The sequence below is a fragment of the Rosa rugosa genome, chromosome 3 (assembly GCF_958449725.1).
Source record: "Rosa rugosa chromosome 3, drRosRugo1.1, whole genome shotgun sequence".
NCBI lineage: Eukaryota > Viridiplantae > Streptophyta > Magnoliopsida > Rosales > Rosaceae > Rosa > Rosa rugosa.
In genome coordinates this window covers 5,045,744-5,072,273 of record NC_084822.1, presented here as the reverse complement: position 1 = coordinate 5,072,273, position 26,530 = coordinate 5,045,744, and the positions used below count along the sequence as shown (strand labels likewise).

General features: G+C 39.1%; 3 protein-coding genes across 4 annotated transcripts; 1 reads left to right on the top strand and 2 right to left on the bottom strand.

Moving 5' to 3' along the window:
- The first annotated feature begins 3,502 nt into the window (after positions 1 to 3,502).
- LOC133739933 (UDP-glucose flavonoid 3-O-glucosyltransferase 7-like) lies at positions 3,503 to 5,281 on the top strand. Its single transcript, XM_062167759.1, has one exon. It carries the CDS (start codon positions 3,674 to 3,676, stop codon positions 5,123 to 5,125), a length of 1,452 nt encoding a protein of 483 aa, XP_062023743.1. The 5' UTR covers positions 3,503 to 3,673; the 3' UTR covers positions 5,126 to 5,281.
- A 3,273-nt stretch (positions 5,282 to 8,554) lies between these two features.
- LOC133740737 (uncharacterized) lies at positions 8,555 to 9,078 on the bottom strand. Its single transcript, XM_062168679.1, has one exon. The coding sequence runs from the start codon at positions 9,031 to 9,033 to the stop codon at positions 8,836 to 8,838; it is 198 nt and encodes a 65-aa protein (XP_062024663.1). The 5' UTR covers positions 9,034 to 9,078; the 3' UTR covers positions 8,555 to 8,835.
- Positions 9,079 to 11,755: 2,677 nt separating this feature from the next.
- Positions 11,756 to 15,128, bottom strand: LOC133739246 (uncharacterized). Of its 2 annotated transcripts, none has more exons than XM_062166991.1 (8): positions 14,863 to 15,128; positions 14,704 to 14,777; positions 14,404 to 14,546; positions 14,265 to 14,311; positions 14,064 to 14,172; positions 13,824 to 13,885; positions 13,245 to 13,359; positions 11,756 to 12,163 (listed from the first exon to the last, which is right to left on the bottom strand). In XM_062166991.1, the coding sequence occupies exons 1-8, from the start codon at positions 15,004 to 15,006 to the stop codon at positions 12,012 to 12,014; spliced, it is 846 nt and encodes a 281-aa protein (XP_062022975.1). In that variant the 5' UTR covers positions 15,007 to 15,128; the 3' UTR covers positions 11,756 to 12,011. The 2 variants fall into 2 exon arrangements, with proteins under 2 accessions (XP_062022975.1, XP_062022976.1); XM_062166992.1 differs by having other exon boundaries at positions 14,404 to 14,541; positions 14,863 to 14,928.
- Positions 15,129 to 26,530: the final 11,402 nt, after the last annotated feature.

Sequence of the window (26,530 nt, the reverse complement as noted above, 5' to 3'; positions counted from 1 at the left end):
TTATTTGATAAAAAAAAAAACACAAAAAAAAAAAAATCAAACTCAAACTCAATTCTCTAATCCGTGAACAAAATGAAATCTAACATAGTTAATTTAATTCCAGACCATCAGAAACAGTTCATACTCAAGTCTCTAATCCAAATGCTCTGCATTAGAGAGTATCATTGGAGATAATCTTTACTATACTTGAATGCGAATTGAACCAAAGAAGTATTGGGTTGACCTTTTCGTTATTACTCTATGGGTGCGAGGAACTAGCTAGGCTCTTCTCTTTTTTATTTCCCTTTTAGTCGGTTGAGATTGCATCATAGTTAATCAATCATGAACGAGACGAACAGTCAACAGTCATCGAACAGAATCATCATTCATCAAGCAATCCGAAACGGTTCAAACATCGAAAACACAGGATCGGAAGCCAACAAAGAAAAACAAAAACACAGACGACCCATTACAATCACCATCGTCGTCGTCAAATCTGCAGCCTAGTTAATTAAGCAAGCTAACTATGAGCCATTTCCATTGGTACGTAACTAGTAACTACATATACGTATACATGAGAATTATGAAAATGATGTTTGATTAGCTTTACAAGAGACTGATTGTTTAAAGTAATTGGTGCTGAAGACCTTGTCATGAGAATTATGTACGTGGATGCGAATTGAATCACGTGAAGGCAAGCAATGTAAATTCTAACACAGCAATTGGGGGAAACAGGAATAAGATTGGTGAGGGTTGACAACGAGTGCAAGAAATTTTTCCTTCCTACGCTCTTAAATTCATGCGGAAAGGAAAGATAGGGCATTGTGGAGGCGTAAAATTTTGGAATAGGTTCCTAACTTCCTAATCAAGAAATGGAAAATAATGGGTTCCTAATTAAAGAAATGAGCTGAAGGAGAAGCAGCCAGGCACGGACACAGGGGTGTGCTAAGGTATGCTGCAGCACACCCCAAGATTTTGGGGACAAAAAAATTAATATATGTATGCTAAGTCTGTAAGTCATAGCACCCTTTAAAAAAAAAAAGTCTTCCTATATAATTAATGTATAGCAGACAACTTTCTCCCTTTCTCTATCCTCTCTGTCCTCTCGTCCTCACCTCCTTTTCTGAGTTTTCTCCCTTTCTCTGTTCGGCGTTTCTCAAGCTCAGCCTCAGACTCTCACCTCTCTCTACCAAGTCACTCTTATCTCCTCTCCTCAATAATCTGCTCTCATAAGTCTCATCTCAGGTATTACACTTTAACTTCCCTTCTATGATGAAATTTTTTGACGAAATTATAATGTAATTTAGGTTAGAATTTGGGTATTTCTAGATTTCTTGATGTAAGCAATCAAATCTATTGATTTGTAGAAAAATATATTGAATTTGTATTATTAATACCCAATTGCTCATGATAGTGGCAATTTCTTTATTGTGTTGATTGTTTGAGAGTTGAGTTGATTATGCTTTTGATTAGGTGTTTTTTAGCTTTTGAGTAAGTTAAATTTGTTTTCCCTTGTGGTGGGGAGGGATGTGGTGGCCTGGTGGGGTGCCCGGGTGTGGTCCTTGTATATTTGAGTTTGACTTAAGATTGGTTGTTTTCATGTTTTCTTTTTTCTAAGTTTTGTTTTTAATGACAGATCAACCTCAAAATCCTAAGCCACGAAAATTTCAAAATAAAGTAAATTCATATTTTCTGAAAAATGATGTTGTTATGGGTGATATTCCAAGTTCGGTTGTGGAAGAACCTTCTTGTTCTGTACGAGTTGAGTCTCATGAAATTGATGTTAATCACATTGAACGTGATCCGGGAAAACGCCCTGCAATCTCGTCATATCCTATTAATGAGCGTGATGAAGTTCGAAGAAAATATATACTTTATGGTCCTTATCAACCAAAATTAGAAGAGTATCCAACGCATCTTTGTGGAGATCAAGATCGCAGATTTAATGGGAAGTGGTTTGAAAAATATCCTTGGCTTGAGTACTCTGATGAGAATGCATCTTGTGGATCATATTTTGACAAGTGTAATGCAATTGAGATATTCCATCAAAACAAAGTAAACTCTGCCAAATTTTTGAGAATAATTTTTCTTACCAGCATAAGGTAAATTTAGCACACCTCAAATTTCATTCCTGGTTCCGTGCCTGGAAGCAGCCCGGACCAATTTGGGAGATTCCTCCAGGTGGAAACCCCACGAGGCAGATATGGGTGTGGTGAAATCATGTTCTAGTCAGGAAACAGGCCAAAAGTGATGCAGCCCAATCTATTTGGGGAACCCTGAGAAGGTCAAATCTCCTCGAGGTAGATTTGGATAATGCGGAACCTGTTAGTGAATTAGTCACCTTAGCCTAATCCTTAGCAAGCGGGAAGTACTCTCCAATGCTGTCCTAAGAGTGGGTTGATGGATCCACTAACGCATGCCTTGCGGACTTTGCACGCCACTCTGCGCACTAATCGAGATATCTGCTCAAGCTCACTTATAAATATTTGGTAAGGTTAACATTCGGAGGAAGTAGTCAATATCATCTACACTCACGACAAATTAAACCCTCACTGACTTAAGAACCAGAGTATTTTTTATTGGAACTCCCCCCCCCCCCCCCCCCCCACTGACTTGCCAACACCGATCCAAATTTTGAGGATGTGTAGACAACTTCTCGACTGCAAAATTTTTCACTCTCATTCCAGTCAAGAAAGCAGATGATGAGATCTTCTACCAAACTTTTTCGCACCAACATGTTTGTTAGGCCTAAAACTTTCTAAGAGATTATAATAGTCATTTAGATCCTTTGCGATGTGCACATCCTTAGAACCATTCTCTTCTATTTGAGAGTCTGTTCAGTCTATCTGGCTTTGATTTGGTTTGCTTGTGTTTGTGAAATTCCACATCCAGCTCTTATTGTTGTTAGGCCTGTACTTACATGATTGTCTTTAATCGGTCTAGTACGTAAGTATGAGAAGTACTACATTATAGTAAATGATTCTATATAGCATGACCAGTTAGCTAACTGTTTAATGTAGATGGTATAGTTCTCTCCCTTTTTGAAGTCTCACCTCTCTAAGTTTGAATCCTCGTTCTTTTTATAAAACTATAATCTCACAGCAAGATAATCACCTCAGTAGCATCAGCAATGAGGATGCATCTAAGCAATCCTTACTCAAAAGAACTATCTGGAATTCTTCCCCACAAAAGGAGACAACTCGTGCAAGAAACCAGTTTTGTTGTCATGTCAGCTCCAGACACCACACATTTCAATTGTACATGAGACGTACAGCTCCTTTAAATAGCACATATGATCTATTGTAGTGGTAGCTAGCTCTTCATTGTATAACACACAGTGGCAGCCAGGTAATAATAGCCATGACCTGGGTCAAAAAGATACCAGCGTCAATTTTGTCGGTGGAAAGCTGAAAATATGTTTTTTGCTGAGATGGTGACCCATCCCGCTCCCAGGGGGAGACCAGTTCACATGCATGTTCATTTTCATCGACCCATTGGAAACAGAAAGCCAACACATACATTAATTTAAGCTATTGAACCCCAAGTCAAGACTGTGGGTGCATGAGATTAGAGATCAAAATGCTTGTTAATATATATTGGGGCTGTAGTTAAGCCTTTAGCCTACAGCCATTTATCATTTTCTTGTTCAACACCAGTGTCATCATCTTCAACTCTCTGCTGTGTCTACCACTCCATGGAAACTAAATCTTGTGAGCAGCTTAATATCTTGTTCTTTCCATACATGGCTCAAGGCCACATTATACCCCTCACACATATAGCAAAATTATTTTCTTCTCGTGGTGTGAAATCGACCATAATAACCACTCCGCTCAATGCACCATTCATTACCAAAGCAACCCAAAGAAGCAAAATTACTTTGGCATTTGATCAGAAAATTGAACTTGTTCACATCAAGTTCCCATCTGCTGAAGTTGGATTGCCTGAGGAATGCGAGAGGGCTGATTTGATCACAACACCAGAGATGGAAGGAAAATTCTTCACAGCCACCCGTTTGCTTGAACCACAGCTCGATCAGATTTTGGACCAACATCGACCTCATTGCCTTGTTGCTGATTTTTTCTTTCCTTGGGCTACAGATGTTGCTACCAAGTTTGGAATTCCAAGGCTATATTTTCATGCAACCGGATTGTTCCCTTTGTGTGCTACATTGAGTGTGATGATACATCAACCTCACAAGAAATTGTTATCTGAAACAAAATCTATTGTTATTCCTGGTCTCCCAGATGTGATCAAGATGACAGGAAACCAAATCGCGGATTTTTTAAAGCTAGATGATGAAGCAGAACTTAGCAGGTTCTGGAAAGCGGCCTTAGAGTGTGAGAAAAGGAGCTATGGGGTCATTATTAACAGCTTCTACGAACTTGAACCAGATTATGCTGATCATTACAGGAAGGTGTATGGGAGGAAGACATGGCATATTGGCCCGGTTTCCCTATTTGACAAGGCAGCAGAAGATATGGCCGCTGTTGAGCAACACCAGTGCTTGAAATGGCTTGATTCTAAGAAACCCAATTCGGTTGTATATGTATGTTTCGGAAGCATGATCAACTTTGCTGATTGTCAGCTCCTAGAAATTGCAGCAGGCCTTGAGGCTTCTAGACATGACTTCATCTGGGTTGTGAAGAAACAAAAGAAAGAGATAGAAGAGTGGTTGCCTGAAGGATTTGAGAAGAGAATGCAAGGTAAGGGACTGATTATAAGAGATTGGGCTCCCCAAGTGCTGATTCTTGAGCATAAGGCAGTTGGAGTTTTTCTCTCTCATTGTGGGTGGAACTCAATCCTTGAAGGAGTCTCTGCTGGGATACCGATGATCACCTGGCCGGTGTTTGCTGATCAGTTTTACACTGAGAAGTTGGTGACGCAGATACTTCGTGTTGGGGTTGGTGTTGGTGCTGAAAAATGGGTTTCATTTGTGGATGCAAGTTTGAAGAGTGAGGCCAGTGTGAAAAGGGAGGCCATAGAGAAGGCTGTGACAAGAATCATGGACGGTGATGACGCAGAGGAAATGAGAAACAGAGTTAAAGCGCTTGGAGAGATGGCAAGCAGGGCTGTTGAAGAAGGTGGTTCATCTTTCTCGGATTTAACTTCTCTAATTGAAGAGTTGAGGACCCTTAATGGATTTTGATGTTCCTTCAAGTCCAAATGGCGAGAAAGAAACGTTGCCCCCAGTAATCCTTTGCTGCCCACTGCAACTAAATCATCACCTCCCCAAGTTTTTAAATTGTTGTTTGGCAATTATCTTAGTGTTGGTTTATTCAAAAATAAGATATGGTTTCTCCAACCACAAGAACCAGCATTGTGATTCAACAGCTACTGCAATGGTTATAATTATAAACAAATTGGTACAATATTGTAAAACACTTTACACAAATTTCATTTAGAAAATTTTTTTGCTACCAACACATCAAATACACTTTGTTAAATATAGAGGTAAACTAATTTGATACAAACGTGAAGTAGTCACAAACTAGTATACTAATTCATGAAGTCAGTCTACATATCAAATTTTATGGTACTTCATGAATTGATGTTAGGGACCTTCTGTAGGCCTGCCAAACGATTAACGGAGCTGTCTTTGGAGAAGTGAAGTCGTGTTTAGATGACAATCACAATTTCACATTTACTCGACTGCGAGTTGTGAAAATAACCAAGATCTTTGGTGTAAAAGCTGAATTAGATATCATCAAATTTCTACTTCTAAGTTCACCTGTTCTTGAGAGAATGACCATTAAGCCTTGAGCCTTCTGTCAATTGCTCTTCAAAACTAGTGAAAGAGTTGCTCCGGTTTAGGCGATCGTCAAGGCTTGGATCCGAAATTCGTTGATGATAGCAACAGCTAACAACACTTGCGATCATCAACAGCTAACAACACTTGCGTGCAGAGATGAATATGAGGCTTGGAGTTGTACTTTTTGGTACCAATCTTTATAATGCATGTTTAATTTTTTGAGACATGTTTTGACATTTAGATGATTTTTTTTTTTGGCTAAAGTCAAAAGGCTAAGAGAGGTAAAAAGCCACTACCTCTGAAATTCTTTGAAGTAAAAAAGAAAATTACAATAAGAGGGGGAACCAAAGAATCAAAAGCTGCCAAACAAAAAATCGAAACAAGATAAGAATTGAGAAACCAAATTATTGAAAACGAAACTTTGACATACCCAAATGGTCACTATGAAAATGTTTACGGATGAAAAAAGGAGCTAAGTCCCACCAAATCGGTTCACTAGAAGTCAAATCATACTTCGCCAATGCATCTACAACTTGATTAATTTCAAATGTAGTATAAGCAATTGCCCCACTCAATGCGAAGCTGTCAAGGCACAAAATCAAGCACATATATTTTCTTTTTTAGAACTAGCGAAGAGTCAAAATCTAGCCATATATGCTTCCAATGCATTACCCAAACTAGCTCAATAGCGTTAATAACAGCCATTACCTCCGCCGCTACTGAACTAGCTAGGAATATTAAGATTAGAAGCAAACACACCAAGGAGTTGTCCTCTATCTATAATCATAAAAAACAGCTTCATAACCACAACGGCCTGAATATTCTTCCAAGCACCGTTAATATTTATGTTAACCCAGCCACCCCAAAAAAGAAGGGTGTCGATTAACCTCAACTATATATTTATGGAACACAACGCGGTTTGCATTGAACTCCGAAACAAGTAGACTTGAAGATCAAGAACAGAGTTATTCAAGAAGCAATGTGACTTGCAATTATCTATACTATTATTAAGAGAAGAGGCTTTGTTAGCCAAAATTGAAAATTTTGACAGATTTAACCCTGATAGATTAAAAAACTTTGACAATAAATTAAATCACAAGGGTAAATAGGACAATTATAAAATAGATTTTATTAAGAAAATTGAAAAAAAATTATCCCACAACCTCCACTTTTCTCTCCCACTATTTTCTCTCTGCAATAACTACCCATTCAATCTATTTTCTTTTGCAGATAACTTTTTTTTTTTTTACAATTAAAATTTTTCTTACACATGCAGAGCATGTGATTGCAGACTAGTTTAGTTGAAATTTTCTTAACAAGGACGTGTCACATGTTCGGTTGGAAAAAATATAGTAGTCAAAGCAAATTTTATTAAAAAAAAAAGAAGAAGTAAATTTTAGAGAAAAGAAAATTGGTAACTATAGCAGTGTCCCTTCTGAACATACTCAGATCATTTTGTTTCACCCGAGCTTAAGACATGATCATGAGTTTTATCTAATAAAAAGAATAACCACAGAAATCCATCATCTAATGAAAGTTTTGAAGATCTCTATGATTTTGAATTTTTTTCTTTTTTTGAGAATCTCTATGATTTTGAATATTTGACATGCAAATAATTGATGAAAAGTCATGGAATCAATATTGCTATAAATTAATGAAGCACGTGGAGCATGGGATGATTGGGATCCCATATTGAAGTCATTACCTTTCAAAACCATTGACTTGTAGTATGAAAAGGGCTCCTCTTTTCTCATTTTCAAATGAGAAACTAAATTAGTACTGGGAAAGGTAGCATCTGTATCTGCTCTCTTTCTCAGAATGTATAATCCCTCTGAATCTGACTCCCTAATATTATTTGAATTTTCACATGCTAATTAGAAATGTCATTATGGGTTTAGTGAACATAGATTTGCTAAAGTAAAGTAGTAAGCATTGTTTAAGTGCAAATCCTGTAGCACCAAGTTATGATTGATTTCGGGTTTATACTAAGCAGTTTGATCAGTTAGTTTTTTTTTTCTTTTTTCTTTTACACCATGTCCTTTGAAAGTTTTCGTATAACAATTACTACAAAAGTCAATTACTTTGAGGTTTTAATGATATCAGATATTATTATAATGTCTGATGGAATGGGCTTAACGTTTTGCACGCGATGACATATGGTTTCTATTTTACATGCTACAATGTTTGGATCGAAAACAGTTTGAACATAAACATTCAAAATGTGTAAAAACTGGCACATGGTGCACTATGCTTACATTCTATATAGTTTTGGTCCCAAATAACTGGATGAATTTCAGATTTTGTGTATTAGAAATCAAATAAATGCAATCAAGAAATTTGAGGGAAAGATTCAAACTCAAGGTCGTATTCTACTTGGTTTCCTCATTCTTCTGTGGAAGAAAAAGAAAAGTAAGACAAAATATAAGAGACTCGTAGAAACAAAAACAAAAAAAGAGCTAGACTCATTTTGTTTTTTTGATTCTACCAAACTCATTTTGTCTCTAATCCGTAAATAAAGTGAAACCTAACAGCTAGTTTAATTCAATATAGTTGATACTCAAGTCTCTAGTCTGAAACACTCCGCATTAGAGGCTTGAGTATGACTATCCTCAGAGATCATCTTTATTAGACACAAATCACACAATATTCTTGTTATGTGAAGGCCAATTGAACCAACTTTACTAAAGAATTTGTATTTTCCTCAACTAGTATTGGGTTGACCTTTTCGTTATTACTCACTCTATGGGTGCGAGAAAATAGCCTCTCTTCTTTTTTATTGCCCTTTTAGTCGGTTGAGATAATCATGAACGAGACGAACAGTAAACCCAGTCATCAAACAGAATCTTCATTCATCAAGCAATCCGAAACGGTTCAAACATCGAAAACACAGGATCGGAAGCCAACAAAGAAAAAGATAAACACAGACGACCCACTACAATCACCATCGTCGTCGTCAAATCAGCCTAGCTAATTAAGCAAGCTAACTATGAGCCATTGCCATTGGTACAAAACTACATATGCGTATACATGATATGATACAGATCGATATAGAAATGTCAAATGTGTATGGAGATTTCTCCTCCAAAAAAAAAAGGTGTGTGGAGATATCAAAAAACAGAACGCTTTCCGGGACGATCAGCAAGCTTGAGGGTCTTGTCAATGAGCTTGCGAGCCTTTTTGCTCCGAATCTCGACCTTGACGCTGGAGCTCTTGTCCATCTTTATGTAGGGTTTCTTCGATTTCTTCTTCAGAGCTCGTACCTTCGACTTGATCGACTCCACCAAGCTCTCCAACTGGTTCGTCATCTAAGATTGATTGTACTCGAAGCGAGAGAGAGAGAGAGAGAGAGAGAGAGATGGAGGGTACTCTGCTCTCACTCCGGGGCTTATAAAGAATTTAGTGACGTGAGGGTTGAGAAATGGGATTGTCGTTGCAGATAATTACTGGGTTGCCACCAGATGTGTACCGTACGAGTCCTCCATTTTGGAATTTTGAGGCCAACAATGTGTGAAAGGCATTTAAAAGTTAGGTTCAAATAATTCATTTTGTAAATTCTGGATGATAAAGGAAATCATGTAATGGTCAACAAAAAATTTAAATGTTACTTCTGCAGGAGAGATATGTAACAGTTATAATATTATTGGACATATACATATTCAGCGTAATATGGTTTTATACAAGTCATACTTTATTGTTATGAATTTATGGTCTAGTCAATTAAAAACTATTTCAAAACATTTTTTTTTCCATGATTTAATTAGTAAATATATTCATACTAATTATTTTATACAATACATGCATCACATTATATTGATTTAATTTGGTCTACTCAACTGTTTATCGATCAAAAATGCAACATAACAAGGGAATTGTTACGTCAATTATATCATTTCTTATTTCTGATAATTGTTCATTGTTTTAATGTACATTTAAAAAAAATTCTGACTCAGTGATTTTGAGAACAATCTTTTAGTGATCTTACTTGAGAATGATTAGATGAAAAAAAAAACAAAAAAAATTCTTGATGATGCATTTGTCAACATATACGCCACGATTATTATTTCTTGAAGGTAAGCAAAATGCCAAAGTGGGTACAAAAAAAGTTGAAAATGAAAATGTTGCCAAAAAGATGATACACAGTGGCTGCTACGTTATTAGTCAAGCAACTAGGGCTAGTTTAGTACTTTAGTTTATGAAATGTCTGCAATGCGCTGACTTTGTAGCGCTGCGAATGACGCAGCGACTGCACTTAATGTGGCACGCTTTCCGTTGCAACAGTTGGTCAGTGGCTGCCGCACAAAGTCGTTGGAGAAAAATATTTTAACTACGAAGTAAAAAAGTATTCACACTTCCTTAAATTTACCGTTTATGGTAACTGTTAAAATTGCTACCATTTAAGCTAGGTACACATGCCTACATATATAATGGACAAAGTTTGTTTTATTTTTTTATATTTTCCTTAACCCAAGTATAGGTGAAGTGGTGAACACTACTTTTCTTTACCTTTCAAACTGATAGTACTAGATAGTATTCACTTTCAGAAATAATGTATTATTTCGGCCAAGACTAATTCACGTATAAATTGCTCAATCAATCAGCAAAAATTATTTTACAAAAGATAGGCTAGAAAATGATTAATTTTGACTCTAAAACTGCACTACTAATGAAAAAAAAAAGAGCGAATGTTGGTGGATGAATGTTAAGACTACCAACATTCCTCAAGTCTTGAGAGGGTAATGACTCACTAAAAATTGGGATTATGAGTTCAATCCAATATCTTAACTACAACCTTAAACGATTCAAAAGAATTACAAACACAAGCATCTAGCGCTCATAACAGAATAGATGGTGCAAATGTTGCACGGCTGGAGGTTTTTACCATTCAACAAAATTTAGTTGTGACTAATTTTCAAAGAAGCTAGTAAAACATGGGATCGAGTTTCTTTGTTGCCTGAAATTTTCATGAATGCAATCGAGAAAACGATTGAAACTGCGAAAAGACCCATACTTTGACTTGTAATCAGATGCATCAACCTGCACGGCATTTGTTCCTGAAGAGAACAAAAACTGCTAGACTTTGCGGACTACAAATTCATTTGAACAAACCACTGGTTGTCTCAAGTAGCTTCTGAAGTTTGACATTTTGAATGACTCTTGGCCAAAATTTTTGACTTGGAGAAGCGAGAACCCTAATTTCTCATCAACAGAATGACAATGACAACCAGAAAGACAAAATGCCTGACTTCATGGCTTACATGTATCGTACACATAGTTAAAGTGGTCAAAATTGTTAGAGATATCGACGTATAAAGTAACGAATTCGTTAGATTATGCTCTATAATTCCCATTAGATTTTTGCAGCATGATTCTCGAGGAAGGAATTACACTACATAAGGGTCAAGGTCAGATGCTTGCTCACTTCAGCTTCATGTTTATTTCATTACGTGGGGAATTCATGCAAGAGAGAGAGGAGGAGTTGATGTAAAGGATGATTGGAAGGCTGCTTACATGTAAAATCTAATATTTGTTCCACTCAGTTCTCATGAATTTCCATGTCAAGTTTTTAGCTATACTGTATCTGATGTATTCTGTAAGATTCTCCATGATTCCATGAATACACAGAAGTTTTTGTAGGCTTTATGAGTGAAGTGTCTATCTACACTTTCCGAACTTAACAACTAGTTGGTAAGTTGGTAAAACTAAAAGAACTCAAAATATAATACAGTTATACAAGAGTTCCATTAGGTCTAAAGGGTAGCCATGTCAATCAGGTTCCCAGCAGACAGAAAATGTATAGCCAGGTGAAAAATTGAAGACATACTACTAGATCGATGTCATTTCTGTTAAATATTGATGATTCTCAACATCCTCCTTTCAACAAGAGAAACTAGAAACTATTCTCACAATTTGACCCAGTCTCTTCTACTAAGATTCAGTTTCCTAAGCGCAATAGATGCAACAAAGAAGAATATCAATATCAATACTGAAAATGCAATTCTCTTGAAAAGACAGAGTATGTATCATTATCTTTACCAACAAAAAAGTATGCACAATATCTCATAAATTGCATTAGAAGCAGTTTTGGTTGACAGAACTCAATAACATGGTGTTTCTACAGTAGAGAGCTCCTATCCTCGTGCTAAAATTAACCTTCAAATGATCAACAAGAAAACACTATGAAACAAGCAATCATCTACATTTGGCCTAAAGTAAGCGGCACAACAAAACTCGATGTAGTTCAGTCCTTGAAAGAAAGAAAAAAAGACTTCCCGTGAGGGAGAGTTTAGGAACCACACTTTTCTTGAGAATCAGACCATAACATCAGAGTTGCCAGAAGAGCCACTGTAGCAGTTTCTACCCGGAGTCGATGTGGGCCAAGTCCAACAGAGATTGACCCAGCTTTTATCAATTCATACACCTCTTTCTCCGTGAAGTCTGAAGCAAGAACACACCAAAATAAATCCGCAACGATGAACTTTCATATGTATCTCAGAATTGAACAATGCAAATGTATATCTTATATGGTATATTAATTAGGCAAAAGAGACAGGCAAGCAATATTGTGAATGATAAGCATCAAAACCTACTGGCAGCGAACACACAAAATTGTATATTTAGACCACAAGCACATTTTCCAACTTTAGTTACATTCCTTAACCAAACAAAGGAATACTACTCTAACCTGGGACACACACTAAGCTCCTTAAGACGACTTGTTCCAAAGAGATGGGGAAGGACACAGATTTACTCATTCAATGACCAACTACTTGACTATCTTTCTGAGGAACACATTACACAAATATAGTACAATATATTGATTTATTAGTATATTTAAGAGGAAATACCAAATTGATAATAATAACTGACACCATTCACAAAGACCAACTTATGTGCTAGCCATAGTGCCATCCTTGGTTAGAGAGGAATTCTCTTCTGTAGAAGCCAAGGAGTGAGCCTCTTACAAGAACAGTATAGTGTCCTGTGCCGTAAGGACCTAGTAGAATTTGGAAGTGTGTTTATTTGTTTGTCAAAGAACAAATAAACACAAAGATGAAACAAGTTACAGTTCCTGAGGCACTGTTTACACTTGTAGCAGTCTATTAGTCGAGGTATTCTGGCTCTTGTACTTTTGTTTTTCGGTTTTGACAGTTAATAAATCTTGATTAAAAATACAAATTAAATGTGTTACAGGCATGGTTACCTAGTCTCTTTCTCTAGTTGCCAAATGTTAAACTGATTCTATTCTTTCAAGTATGGTTCATCAATGAAAACCCTTCCAAAAACACCAATTTGTTAACTTAGTTTTTCCAGCAAACTGAAATAGGCCTAATCAATTTCACATCAATCCCCAACCCTAAGTCCTCAAATTTAGGGATACAAATGCAGGATTTGCAGCTCTCAAGAATCACAAACAAATTCGTAGAGTGACCGTCTTCTGGCTGCTAATTTGCATTTATGTTCCTGGGCATGAACAAAAGTAGATGAATGGAAAAATAACTACAAGATGCATACTTACCGCCTTCTGGTCCAACCACAATCAGCCCACTGGTCTCCCTTCTTGACGAAGTTAATGCAGTAACAAGAGGAGTAGCTTCTGCAACCGCCAAAAAAGATAGCTTGGACTGTGCAACCTAAGAAATAAAATTATATAAGTAATTAACAAGGGAAAGATAAGAAGAGTTGTGATCAACAACACACCTGTCATCAATCAAAACAGAATATAAAAGAGCTGATTATTAAAATGGAACTACAACCCTCTGGTACAAGAAAATAGCACATAAAATCATAAAAATTAATTTTAATTACAAGAATGAGAATCGGCTAGCTTTTGAGGTATACAGCAGAACAGCCCAATATTCAAATTTTAGTAGAGTTATTTAGGTAAACTGTACAACAACCCAAAATTCAAAAATTTCTGGAGTTAAGATAGTTGTCCAATTTAAAAGTAAAACAAAATGGGAAGAAAGAACTCACAAGGGGCAAAAGACGATCAATTTTCATTGGGGGATTCAATACAACCCAAAATTCAAAAATTTCTGGAGTTAAGATAGTTGTCCAATTTAAAAGTAAAACAAAATGGGAAGAAAGAACTCACAAGGGGCAAAAGACGATCAATTTTCATTGGGGGATTCAATACCATTTCATGGAGCCGTTGACCTGTCACAGTAGCCATGGGAACAAAATGAGATGGCTAATGAGTGAAAATATATAAATCCAGACAGGATAAAAGTTTAAGTTCCAAATAGCTTTCAATTTTAATAGCTGAAAGAAACAACTTCAACAGAACATAAGCCGTTCAATGCATTTTGAGAATATCACTGAGTTCAATCTTTACATTGTTTAGCAGCTGCCATATTGACTCTCTGCAACCTATCCAGCCTATTTTCCGAGATAGTAGGAGAACGTTCTGTCAGCAGAGGAGTTACACTACTAGCCCCAAGCTCCTAAGACAGCAAAAACATAATCGAAACTATTAGCAACAATGGCAGTGATGATGCACTACCCCAAAACATAATCTTTCAACTACAAAACATACCGTGCATTTCTCAACAAGCCAATCAGCTCGACCGCCCTTTAAAGTACCTAGAAACAGGAGCAGCATTGCAGCATTTTAAACATGAGACACCCCTAAAAGCCTTAAACTACTCTACAGAAAAACGGCACAAAGAACTAACCAAAAGCTGCAAACACATGCCACTGCGTGCTCTGTGGAAGAACCAACTTTGGATCTTCCAACGCCACGAAATCAAGCCCGGACCGGTCCACCGTTTGTATTACTCCTTCTACCAAACCTCCTTTCCCATTAAACAGCTCTACCCTTGCACACATTTATCCACACCACCACTAAATCCACAATTACAACACAGAAAATAAAGAATCCTGATTTCCTTATACAAAATTGAAGCTTGTAATTTCAGAATCATCATAAAGATTGAAAATTGACCGCAATCCAATTCAAATTTGATAGAAGGTACCTATCATTGGCGCGTAATCTCAAGACTTTAGTCATGTGCCAGAACTCATCATCTTGAACACGAACTAGGCCTCCCTGTAATATCATTGAAGTAAGAAACAGTAACCTAAAATTTACAGTGACGAAGTAACAAAGTGAGAGAGAGAGCGAGATGGAGTGCCTTGGAAGAAGGGAGGCGTTCGGAGAAGAAGCGAGGGAGGCCACCGCGGGACTGGTTGGAGTAATCTGAAGAAGAAGAAGAGAATGCTCGAAAGGTTGGGAGGCACCTCGCGAAACGAGGTCGTATTGGTGCTAGGCTCTGCATTTTCCCACCCAAAATCTCAAGAGTCCCCTACTCCCCTGGATTTGGTTTTCTTTTACTTTTCGACTGTGATTTTGGTCCGACAGAAACGGCGGGTGCTTCAGTGCTTGATGGGTTGCTCGTAAACGACAATCGTACGACGGCCAATGACATAATAAGAGAAAAATTTTCAAACAGTACCTGAACGAAGATACACTCTTAACTTCAGTACCCGACTATGCAAAACTATCACTTTGGTACCTCAAGTTTGAAGCCCGACCTAAGAATGGTACACGCCGTCCATGACGGTGTTAACTAGCTGATCACGTGGCCTATTTTGAGGGGTAATTCAGTCCAACTCTTTTTTTTTAACTTAATTAAAAAAAAATTATAAGACCAATTTTTTTTTACACCAACAACACCGTTCCATTACACAGAGAGAGAGAGAGAGAGAGCAAAAGGGAATGGCTACCACATCCATATCTCTATCCCCATAATTTTTCCCCCAATTCTCAAACCAAACCATTGCCAATTTCTCAGAACCTAAAAACCAAATTCTTTGCGTTTGCCCTCACAAACCAATTTTTCTACCAAAAAAACCTTAACTTTCAACAATCCACATGAGAATATCAACCAAAGAAGCACCCCAATTTGGAGAACCTATGCAACCGTAGTTGAATCTGTGGCTTCAGAAGCAAACCCAATCGAGACTGCACAGGAGATAGTGGTCACCACTAGTGATGATGGAATTACTTGCAGAAGAGCATCTTTCTTCCACAACAGAGTCGAACAATGGAGTTATAGAGTGGGACAGTTATCTCACAAGCTCCGGCGACTACCTCCTCAAGTAGGGTTTCAGCGTGGCTGTACCGCCGACCGTTGATTAGGATTTTGATCATGGTGAGGTAGGTGGAGTGGTCGGGATCCGATTGGGCTTTCAGGGCCTCGTCGACATCGGGTGGACCGAATCTGGGTTTGAGTTTCTGGACCCATGTTTCGAATTGCTTCTCCAGTGGGGTTCGGGTTTTGAATGAGTTCGGAGGGTTTTGGGTGGAAGGGGAGGAGGAGGAGGAGGATATGAGGCTATGATAGAGTGACGGGAGGGTGAACGAAAATAAGGGGTCGGGGATTACGTGGCGGGAGGAGAGAATTGGGTGTTGAAGAGAGAGGATATTGGGGCATCTGAGAGTAGCGGTGAGAACGCGACGCAACATCGTCGGCATTGTCTGAGAGGGAGAGATGAACAGTGAGGGGGAGAGAGATCAAGCTGCTATGTATAAGAAATAGAGAGAGAGAGAGAGGGAAAAAATATATATATAAAAAAGGTCTGGGTTAAGATGGAGTGACCCAATTACCCCTCATGGTTTGTCACGTGGCTCGAGACTTAACGCCATTATGGACGGTGTGTACCATTCTTGGGTCGGGCTTCAAACTTGAGGTTCCAAAGTGATAGTTTTGCATAGTCGGATACTGAAGTTAAGAGTGGGCCTTAGTTCGGGTACTGTTTGAAAAATTTTCTCACATAAAAAAGATGTACAGTTGTGAAATTTTTTACCTTTCTTTTCTTGATGATGATTTTTTTTTTTTTTTGAATAATAGATGATATGTTTTTCACTAACAACAAAATGATAATTAGCACTAAATTTCAGGGAGTTTAAAATAGTGGTAATGAACACATTTGCAATACTTGGGAAGAGAATAGGCTAGAAAATTAAACTATCCTCAAACAAGACAATGCAACATTACACATTTGCAATACTTTAAAAAATGTTTTGCGTTATTGGTTAAGATTCTCAAACTCGATTTTAGATCCTAGGTCCGCCACTGAATTAAACAGATTTTGTCACGATAACCCAGTTCATTGTGTTTTGAATTCAGCAACTTTTGTTCCTTAATTGGTTGTGTTGGATACCTTCAAACTGAGTGTTGTACTCGGGGGTTCTGTTTGTAATTTTCTTTCTCTATCGGGGAAAAATGAATAAACAAAGTGTTCTGGTTTCATAGCTCAAGCTGAAGGATTGACGCGGTGATCCGTCCTCCTAGTGATGCAAAGAATGTTCCTTCCACCATTTTCTGTAGTGGATTGGTGGCAACATAAGGCTGTGATGTTCCCTCCACCTATGCGAAAATGCTAACATTTTTTTTTTTTTTTGAATAAATGGCTGGTGCGGCAACCCTCAAGCCTTGATTAATGAAACTTTGAACACAAGGGAGGGGGACATTAAACCTAAACATTTGATTACAATAAGCATTTAGAGTACGTCCTAAAATGATATCAGGAGTCTCTACAAAATACAAGTATTCAAACAAGCATCAATTAGCAAAGAGTGCCCGACTGACTGCTCTATTTGCTTTGACATAGCGGTGACATACCAGAAAGATAACTCGATTACAACGAAACATAATTACCAAAATCACAGCTTTCCTACTATGTTGCATCCGGAAAAATAATCCGACGACACTGAGTTTCATCCTGCCACTAAGAGATTGCGACCACTTAATCATAGAGCGTCGCCTCACTAGGCCAGATAAGGCACTTAGAGTGCATGCACATGCATATAGCCCGATTAGCCTTGCAAGATACCAGCAGAGACTTATTACATGCCAAAGGCGAGATAAAACTAACCAATTATTAAAAATAAAACTACCAACATAAATTAAAATATCAGCTCAGGCTGGGCCCAAAAAGAGAGCCCAAGCCTCTATCAAGGAAACATAGGAGACTCCAACAGCCAACCAAGCCTAGCACAAACCCCCCGCCGCCGACGGACCACCAGTTGACAACCACGCCAGTTCACACCACCACGACCACAACAAATCATAACCAGATCGCGCTCTAACCTGCTCAGATCGGAACCCTCCCCAGATCGGATCCATGAACCCAACCCGGATTGCGTCACCAACTATCCCAGATAGAACACCACCGAGATGAGATCCAACAGCTGCCAATCCGAACCACGCCATGCCACCACGACACTACCCAGCAGCCTCCACACTCGCAGAACCAACCCACTCCGCCGACCAGGCCATAAAGGATTAAGCCAAAATCTGACAACCGCCTTGATCTCCTCATTCCTCACCTCACCACCCGCCACCGCAAACCCCCCATCTGAATGAACTGACGTCGACTGAAGGCGAGGTTCACTCTAGACCCAAACAGGCTCAACAAAAGCCCGTCCGACGATGGCGAAAAAGCTCGCCGCCGGACAGGACATACACTCGCTTCTCTCTCTCTATGTTGGATAAGTTTTTACTGATAAATGCTAACATTTTTACAAAGATAGAAAATGAGAGCTAGATGGCATGAACTTCCAATATTATTGAGATGTTTCAAAAACAAATTAAATCTTCCAACACATGCAAGCCTTTCAAGTACAAGCTTTTGCTAAATCAAGAAGTCTTTATTGAATACAAATGTAACGGATAAAGTAGCTAACAAGGATTGGACTTCTCAATTCGTACAAGTTCCTTGGCCACATGGATCATATCTAGCCTTACTTCACTTTCGTCTTGAGCGCATAACAATGCTAGTGCTAGGAAATCATGCAACTGCTACTGTAGTGCATGCTCATCATCTCCTTCTAACTCCTCAAGTATTTTAGGATCCCAATCGTCTGAAACTGGTCAACAGATCGAAGCATGTAATTTCACATATTGCACAAGGGTCTCCAGTTCTCTTGCTTGATTTCCTTGCAGAGCGTATTGTCCCGTAAAAAAACAAGTAAAATGACACCAAAGCTATAAACATCAGTCTTTTCTGTAATGCAACCATACAGATGGTCAATGTACCCAACTTCTCCAACCATACGATCTTCGACATGTGATTGCTCAGGAGGAATGGTTATGGAAAGTGAGAAGTCACATAATTTGGGGGCAAAGTCATGGTCCAAGAAAATACATATGGGATTTAGGTTTCTATGAATGATAGGTCTGGTGAAGGCTGTACGGAGATATGTGATTGCATTTGCAACCTGCTTTGCAATACATAGTCTCGTTTTCCATGGGAGGTGTTTGGCTCCAAAAACCAGTCTGGTTGCAAACAGTCTCTTTTGAGTGTGCGCGGGCGTGCCAGCACCGTGGGGTGCAGTCGTCGGGGAGTCCCTTGACCTGACTTCTTCTCAAATGCTGTGGACGAGGAGAGCACCAATCTTGTCACCAGGTTCTTCCTTATGCCTTTCGGAAAAGGACTTCTTGCCTTACGGATAAGGGCTTGTGTTGTGGTCTCTTGCGTCACCGAGTCGATACTTAGTATTGTAGACTAAGCAGAGCAATCACCGGGAAGTAGGAGAAAGCACGGGTTTTGCTAAAGCGTGACTTTAGCTTCGCTGGGTTGCGAGGGCGATACCCTTGCTTCGCTGGTTTTCAACTAGGTTGAAGGTAGGTTGCTCTAGAGAGACTTTGATAATCTGTGCAATTAGTTAATTGAAGAGTTGTGTCTATTGTGTCCTTGAAACCTGGCATTTATACCTTAAGGATTATTGATTGAAGTTTCCTATTCAATCTCCGCTACTTGATTCCAATAAGGGCTCGTTTTCCTTATGGATCTCGGAATGGGTGAAGCTGTAACCCAAACCCAAGCAGACTTAATTTTGGGCCGCAGGTATCGGCCCGCTACGCTACACCCCCTAAAGGGATCTTGCCAAAAATACTTTTGGGCTCAAACAGGAGGGACTCATCATTATCCCCATAACCTCGTCCTTTAGAGTAACCTCCTTTAGAGTTGAGAACGTTTGGTGCATATTCAGCCACCAAGGCTGGTACAGGACAGTCTAAGCAGCAGCCCAATAGTTTCTGTTTGGCTCCAGTTTTGTCGTGTCTGGTCGACAGTCTCTTTTCTTGCGCTGGCGTGCCAGCACCGTCGGGGGTGTCCCTTGACCTAACTTCTTTCAAGCGATCGTAGACGAGGAGAGCACCAACCTCGTCGTGGGGTCTTTTGTGCCTCGCTGTGGAGGACTTTTCTTCAGTTTTTCTTCAACAATCGATACTCAACGTTGCAGGTCGAGCAGAGCAAACATCACCAGGATCGAAGTAGGAAGAACGTGCTAAAGCGTGACTCTAGCTTGGATGGTTTGCGAGGGCGTTACCCTTGCTTGGCTGGTTTCGTAACCGTTATGGTCGCGGTACTACAGTCGGCTCCCGAGGAGACTGGGACTGAAGCACGTTGACGGAGGGTTAGGTGGCACTAACAGTCGGCTCCCGAGGAGTCTGGGACTGGAGTGTGGTCACCTGTAAGAGGAAGAGAGTTGGTTGCTCCGGAGAGACTTGGATAATTGTAGAGATTAATTGAGTGATTGGCCGTCCTTCTCTTCTTCGTCGTAGCCTCCATATATAGGCTACTCTGTGAGTTCCTAGTCCTCAGAAAAGTGTAGAGTATTCTATTCTGGACCATGTGCGTCTGACCTGTAAACGCATTAACTTTGGCATCTTGGCAGCTCCCACTGTTAATTGTTAATTGATCTGGATATACTTAAAATAGGAGTAAAGCTGACTCCTCATTGGATGCGAGCTGTTGGGATAGGGTATTTAAACCTATCTCCGCGAGCACGTCCTATTAATGGCGCACTAATATGGTCATGATGCTATATTCCTGTTCCTCTACAAAAGTGACTAGATCCCATCGCACGCCTAGTCCTTTATTCCACCGCGAGCTAAGTTTGCCAAACCCTCCGATCCCCACGTGGTCAAGGAATATCATGATTACCTCAACGCGGTATCTTGATCATGGGCTCTTATTGGACCTTCGCGGGAGTGTCCAACTGGCTTTCCACGGGACTGAAGGCCAGACCTTCGATTTGGGCCGCTTAATTCGGCCCATGATGCTTGTCCTTCCTGGACCCAGCCCAAAGATACTTTTGGGCTCAAACAGTTTCAAAACATTCTTGTGAGCCCTCATCTGTATTGATATTATAATGTGAATAGCCTCATCATGCATCTTGCTATAAAAAGTTTTCTTTCCCATCATCTTAATGATTATCAATCGGTTGTCTAGAAAACCCCTTAAATAACCCATCATCTATATGGCAAGAACGATGGAAGTTGTTGGTTGCCCTGATGAGTTCATCAGCAGGGTAATTGCTAATGGGATTAGATTTTTCATCACAAGAGGCAATCAGATCCTCTAATAAGATGCTTCCATTATGCAAGAAATGTCCATTAACATCTTCCTCTTCTTTTTTCAAACATGGAAGCAACGAGTGCCTGACACAAATATACAAATAAAACACAAAGGCATGATTATATAATTTGCATAGCTCTATTATTTTTCTTTTTATTTACAAATTGAAAGATCAGAATAACAAAATTAAGAGTCATGTTTCCTGTTATAGAAGATTCCTTGTCCAACAACTCCATTCATCATGATTGCTTTCACTAATTACAAACCATTCGATCACTTCTGGCTCTGTCAAAATTGGGTTTGATGAAAATGTGGCATAACATATACTTAAAAGCAATGATGCATTAATTTGATTAACATGCTTGCTCGGATTTAAACTCTATCAGCGCCAAGAAATTGAAATAATTAAACGGCAGTATCTCAAACCGTGTAACTAATTAGATGATGAGACATTTGACTATTTAAGAGACTCATGCATAGTCACTCCCACCCTTTACCCGCACTTGGTTGAAGTGTTGAACTATCTTATATCTTAAATAGTAATCTGCTCATTACAAAGAAAATGCATGGCATGCAGTTACGAGTCACAGCGACTGACCTGTGAAAGAAGATGATTAACTTCATATATCATATCACATTTCTTTTTGGAGTTATATAAACAGTACCTGTTAGTCTGTTACTATCTTGCAATCATAAATTTTGAAGCCACTTCGGATCCAGAACATAACAACAACTTAAGATGTGAAATCCTATTTCTTTTCGGTCGTCTGAAATTTTCTTTAAAATGAGTGTGATTATGTACCACGTACACAAAGTAAGGTTGTTCATTTGTTAATTAACAAGCTACGTTTGCTTTTAACTGTAAGGGGAAACATGATGGAGACTATTCGATTAATTGGATGCATATATGTATCCCCTTGAGTTTGATGAAAATTGCCACATCTATGATAACAATAAAAGTGTTGGTAGGAAAAGTATACCTATAAGGTAAAAAACTTCAAGCAGCATATGTACTTTGTTTTATTAAAATTCCAAGCATGTATGTAACATACAAAGTAGAGATTTTCCAAATTATTCACTACCAACATAGAAGTGTATCTAAGTTTCATTAAGATCCTAAAGTACAAAGAAGATGACAGCTTGATCGATGGCATTAATATTCCACAATTACTGAAACTGCAAACTATTGTTGTTGCTGGGAGGTATGGTAGATTTCTCAATTTGTACAAGTTCTTTGGCCACATCGATCATATCTGGCCTTACTTCACTTTCATCCCGAGTGCACAACAATGCCAGTGCTAGAAAATTAATCATGCAATTTCTTCTTTTGTCCCTCATCATCTCCGCCCAACTCCTCAAGTCCCAGTACAAGCATGTAATTTCACATATCAAATAATTGGATCAATGCCGGGGTCTCCAAAGTTTCTTTTCTTTTTTTTTTTTTTTTTTTTTTTTTTTTTTTTTTTATCAATTAAATAGAGGATTAGGCGATATTAGTTCCTCTGCGACAGCCGATATGGGGTGACTGGCACCCACCCACAATCTCGAAAGAAAGGGGGCCATCGCAACCGGGAACCCACCGCCCATCCCTCTATTTTATTTTATTAAAAAAGGAAAAGAAAACACAAGAGGAGAGAGGGGGACAAGAACCAAAACCTCTCTGAAAACAAAATGAAATAAAGTACTCAAAGTGAGCACTGAGCTAAAATAGTTACGAACTAATTAATAGAGCAATCATGCAGCAGAAACCACCGTTGCATGAAATCAATCAAGCACTTCAGAATTAGCTAATACGGAAATTCGGTAACCCTTGCAGATTGTGAACAAAGGCAACTGATGCACAAGGAGGGCAAGAGTCCCACCAATAATGCCCCTCATGATCCACCCCATAGTTAGCTAAGCAATCAGCCACTTGATTCCCTTCTCGATAAATATGTGAAAACTGAATCTGCATAGAGGAGAGAATGGTACAACAATTGACCCAATCAACACTTAGACGCCAAGGGACTGAGTAATTTTTATTGGCAAGAAAGTGAATTGCTACCGCTGAATCACACTCAATCCAGAGAGAAGTCCACCATTTTCCTGATGCTATTGAAACTGCATGAATAATGGCTTGAAGCTCTGCTTCTAGGGCAGTAGCAATACCCAAGGAACCAGCAAAACAACCCATACAATTACCCAAGTGATCACGAAAAATACCTCCATAGCCCGCGAGTCCAGGCGTCCCACGAGCAGCACCATCTGTATTAACCTTTAATTGAAAAGCACAAGGAGCATGCCAATTTACCTCACGAATTTGATGTGATCTTGAGGCTCTACCGCTGATTCTAAGAGCACTGAAAATACAAAGCTCATCTACTGAGTTACGCATAATTCCTAAACCCCAAGAATCAACCTCTCGAATTTGCTGCTTGATAGAGCGAATCAAATAATCAGTAGTTAAGCGACGCTCATCAAAACGGATAGAATTTCTAGCCTCCCAAAGAGAGTAGAAGCCAACTCCCATCATTCCCCACCATAGCAATTGCAATTGAGTACCAAAACCATGTTGCAGTGGGTAAGAGAAGAAATCATATATATCCAGGAAATGAATACTGACTTTAAACCAAGATAAAACTGCAGACCATACCTTCATAGAGAAAGAGCACTCAAAAAAAAGGTGGTGGGCAGTCTCAGCAGATGCATGACAGAGAGAGCACATAGAAGCAAAAGAAAAGCCTCGCTGAAGTAAGAGATCATCTGTTAAAAGCTTACCATGAAGAAATTTCCATAGAGTAACAGAGTTTCGAGGACGAAAGCATTGACGCCAAACCCATCTATCCCAAAGAACAATTGCCTGTTTACTCCTCTTGAACTCATAGGCTATAGATAAAGATAAACTCCCATCAGAAGAATCCAACCACACCAGCTTATCCTCCATGTCTGAATAAGGAAGTCTAACAGCTGAAATTTCTGACCAAAGTGCAGAAAGATCAGCAATCAAATTTGTAGAGCAATACCAAGAGCCATCTCTGATGAAATCAGAAACTTTGGCACATAATAATTTGCCAAGCGGATGCACAATACCCAATCTATCAACAACTGAACCATTAAGCCAATTACCATGCCAAAAATCAATTGATCGACCATTGCCCACTAACCATTTAGAGTTGTAGAAAATATCCATAAACAAGGGTCTCATGCCAGGCCAAATAGATGATTTTTTATAGTAAGAACATGGCTGACCTGAACGTTGAAGAAACCGAGCAGAAAAAAAAGCAGCCGTTGGTGTAGACTTAGTTAAGAAATCCCAAAATTTTTTTAGGAGGAAAGCCTTATTAAGAGCCATAATATTACGAACTCCAAGACCACCCTCCTTCAATGGAGCACAACACTTTTTCCAAGAGACTGGATAATAGGCTCTAGAAGACACATTGCCGGTCCAAATAAAATTCCTCATCCAATTTCGAACTTGTTGCAATACAGTCCTTGGCCAAGCATAAATTGTGAAACTATGGGAAAGCATACTAACCACCACAGAATTGACCAGAGTTACCCGTCCTGCCATGGAAAGAGAATGCCCTCTCCAATTAGACATAACATTACGAATTCGATCAGCCAAGACTTGGAAGTAAATTCGCTTTGGACGGCCAACAAAAATTGGCACACCAAGGTACATGAAAGGCAATTTACCCACTGAAACACCCAACCAAGAATATATTAGAGTACGACGATGAAGAGCTGACTTCCCCAAATAAACATGAGACTTGGTTTTGTTCACCAATTGACCCGAGTTGAGTCCGTACTCCTCAAAGAAAGCCATAAGATTTAGTAGGCTTCTTTTATCTCCCTTACAAAAAACCATTATATCATCAGCAAATAAAACATGAGAAGGGACTTTCACAGCACGAGGAGAGGATATAACTTGGACATGCCCCATATCAGCCAGACGCAAGATACCACGGCTAAGAACCTCTTCAGCAAGGCAAAAAAGAAGAGGAGACAGTGGATCACCTTGTCGAACTCCACGGCTACAACTAAAAAATCCCACTGGAGAGCCATTAAATAATATAGAGAGCCGAGCTGATGCCAATATAGAACTAATCCATTCAACAAAAGTTGCATGAAAACCAAAAGCATTAAGAACCCTTCGAAGGAAGTCCCAATTCAGAGTATCAAATGCCTTTGCTACATCAAACTTAATGGCAACATTCCCGCCACGACATTTATTATCCAACAAGTTAACACACTCAGAAGTCAGAAAAATGCAATCAGAGATTTGTCTTCCTTTCAAAAAACCAAATTGATTCGGCAATATAATCCTGGAAGCAATAGGAGCAAGACGGTCTGCCAGTATGCGAGTAATAATTTTAAAAGAAAAATTAGCCATAGCAATGGGCCGAAATTGAGTGATAACATCAGCTTCTTGAACCTTGGGAATAAGCACCACAAAGCTGGAATTTAGATTAGGCAGTATATAACCTGACTGAAAGAAAGATCTAACAGCACGGACCACATCCAACCCAACTACATCCCAACAAGCCTGAAAAAAGTGACCAGAATAACCATCCGGACCTGGGGCACTATCAGCATTCATGGAAAATACAACATTTTTGACATCTTCAGCAGAAGGAATAGCAAGTAAAGAGCCATTTTCTGAATCTGAAACCATTGAAGGAATAATATTTTCAACCAAACCTGTATCAGCAATATTTCCATCATCTGAAAAGGCACTTGTAAAATGCTGAACAACATGATCACGCAAAATATTAACATCATCCACCAAGTCATTCCCAATGCGAAGAGAAGTGATAGAGGAGCGTGCTCTTCGAATTTTTGCCAGAGTATGAAAATAGCCAGTATTTCTGTCACCTTCCCTAACCCATCTCACCCTTGCCTTCTCCGCCCAAAATTTTTCCTGAACCAATAAAGCATTTGATAAAGCATCCTGGGCTAAAAGCTCCTCAACATGACGCACATCAGTAAACCCATCAAGAGATATGGCTAGTTGAATTTTTTCAAGGGCAGCGCGTGCACTATCCACAGCAGTATGAACATTACCGAAGACATTAAGATTCCACTCCTTCAGAATAGGTTTTAAAAGCTTAAGCTTCCTTTGTAGAATAAACATAGGACAACCACATACCTCAAAGGATTGCCATGCTACTTGAACAATTTTAAGAAAATCTGAGTGCCCCAACCAAAGCTTCTGAAAACGGAATGGAATTGGACCTTGTGCAATGTATTTGGTGAATGAAATCAAGAGAGGATTATGATCAGAAGAGTGTCGAACCAAAGTGGAACAACTAGTCATCGGCCAATAGTCTAACCATGGAATAGAACAAAAGCACCTGTCCAACAACATTTCAATATGTGAGCCAACTCCTCGACCATTTGTCCATGTAAACGGTGACCCTTTAAGATCAATTTGTGTCAAATGACACACATCCA

What these genes read in the sequence shown, in the direction of transcription:
- LOC133739933 (XM_062167759.1), top strand. Translation starts at nt 3,674, where the DNA reads ATGGAAACTAAATCTTGTGAGCAGCTTAATATCTTGTTCTTTCCATAC.
- LOC133740737 (XM_062168679.1), bottom strand. Translation starts at nt 9,033, where the DNA reads ATGACGAACCAGTTGGAGAGCTTGGTGGAGTCGATCAAGTCGAAGGTA.
- LOC133739246 (XM_062166991.1), bottom strand. Translation starts at nt 15,006, where the DNA reads ATGCAGAGCCTAGCACCAATACGACCTCGTTTCGCGAGGTGCCTCCCA. An exon ending in AGATTACGCGCCAATGATAG is followed by an intron (nt 14,547 to 14,703) that starts GTACCTTCTATC and finishes AATGTGTGCAAG; the next exon opens with GGTAGAGCTGTTTAATGGGA. An exon ending in TATGGCAGCTGCTAAACAAT is followed by an intron (nt 13,886 to 14,063) that starts GTAAAGATTGAA and finishes CTACTGTGACAG; the next exon opens with GTCAACGGCTCCATGAAATG.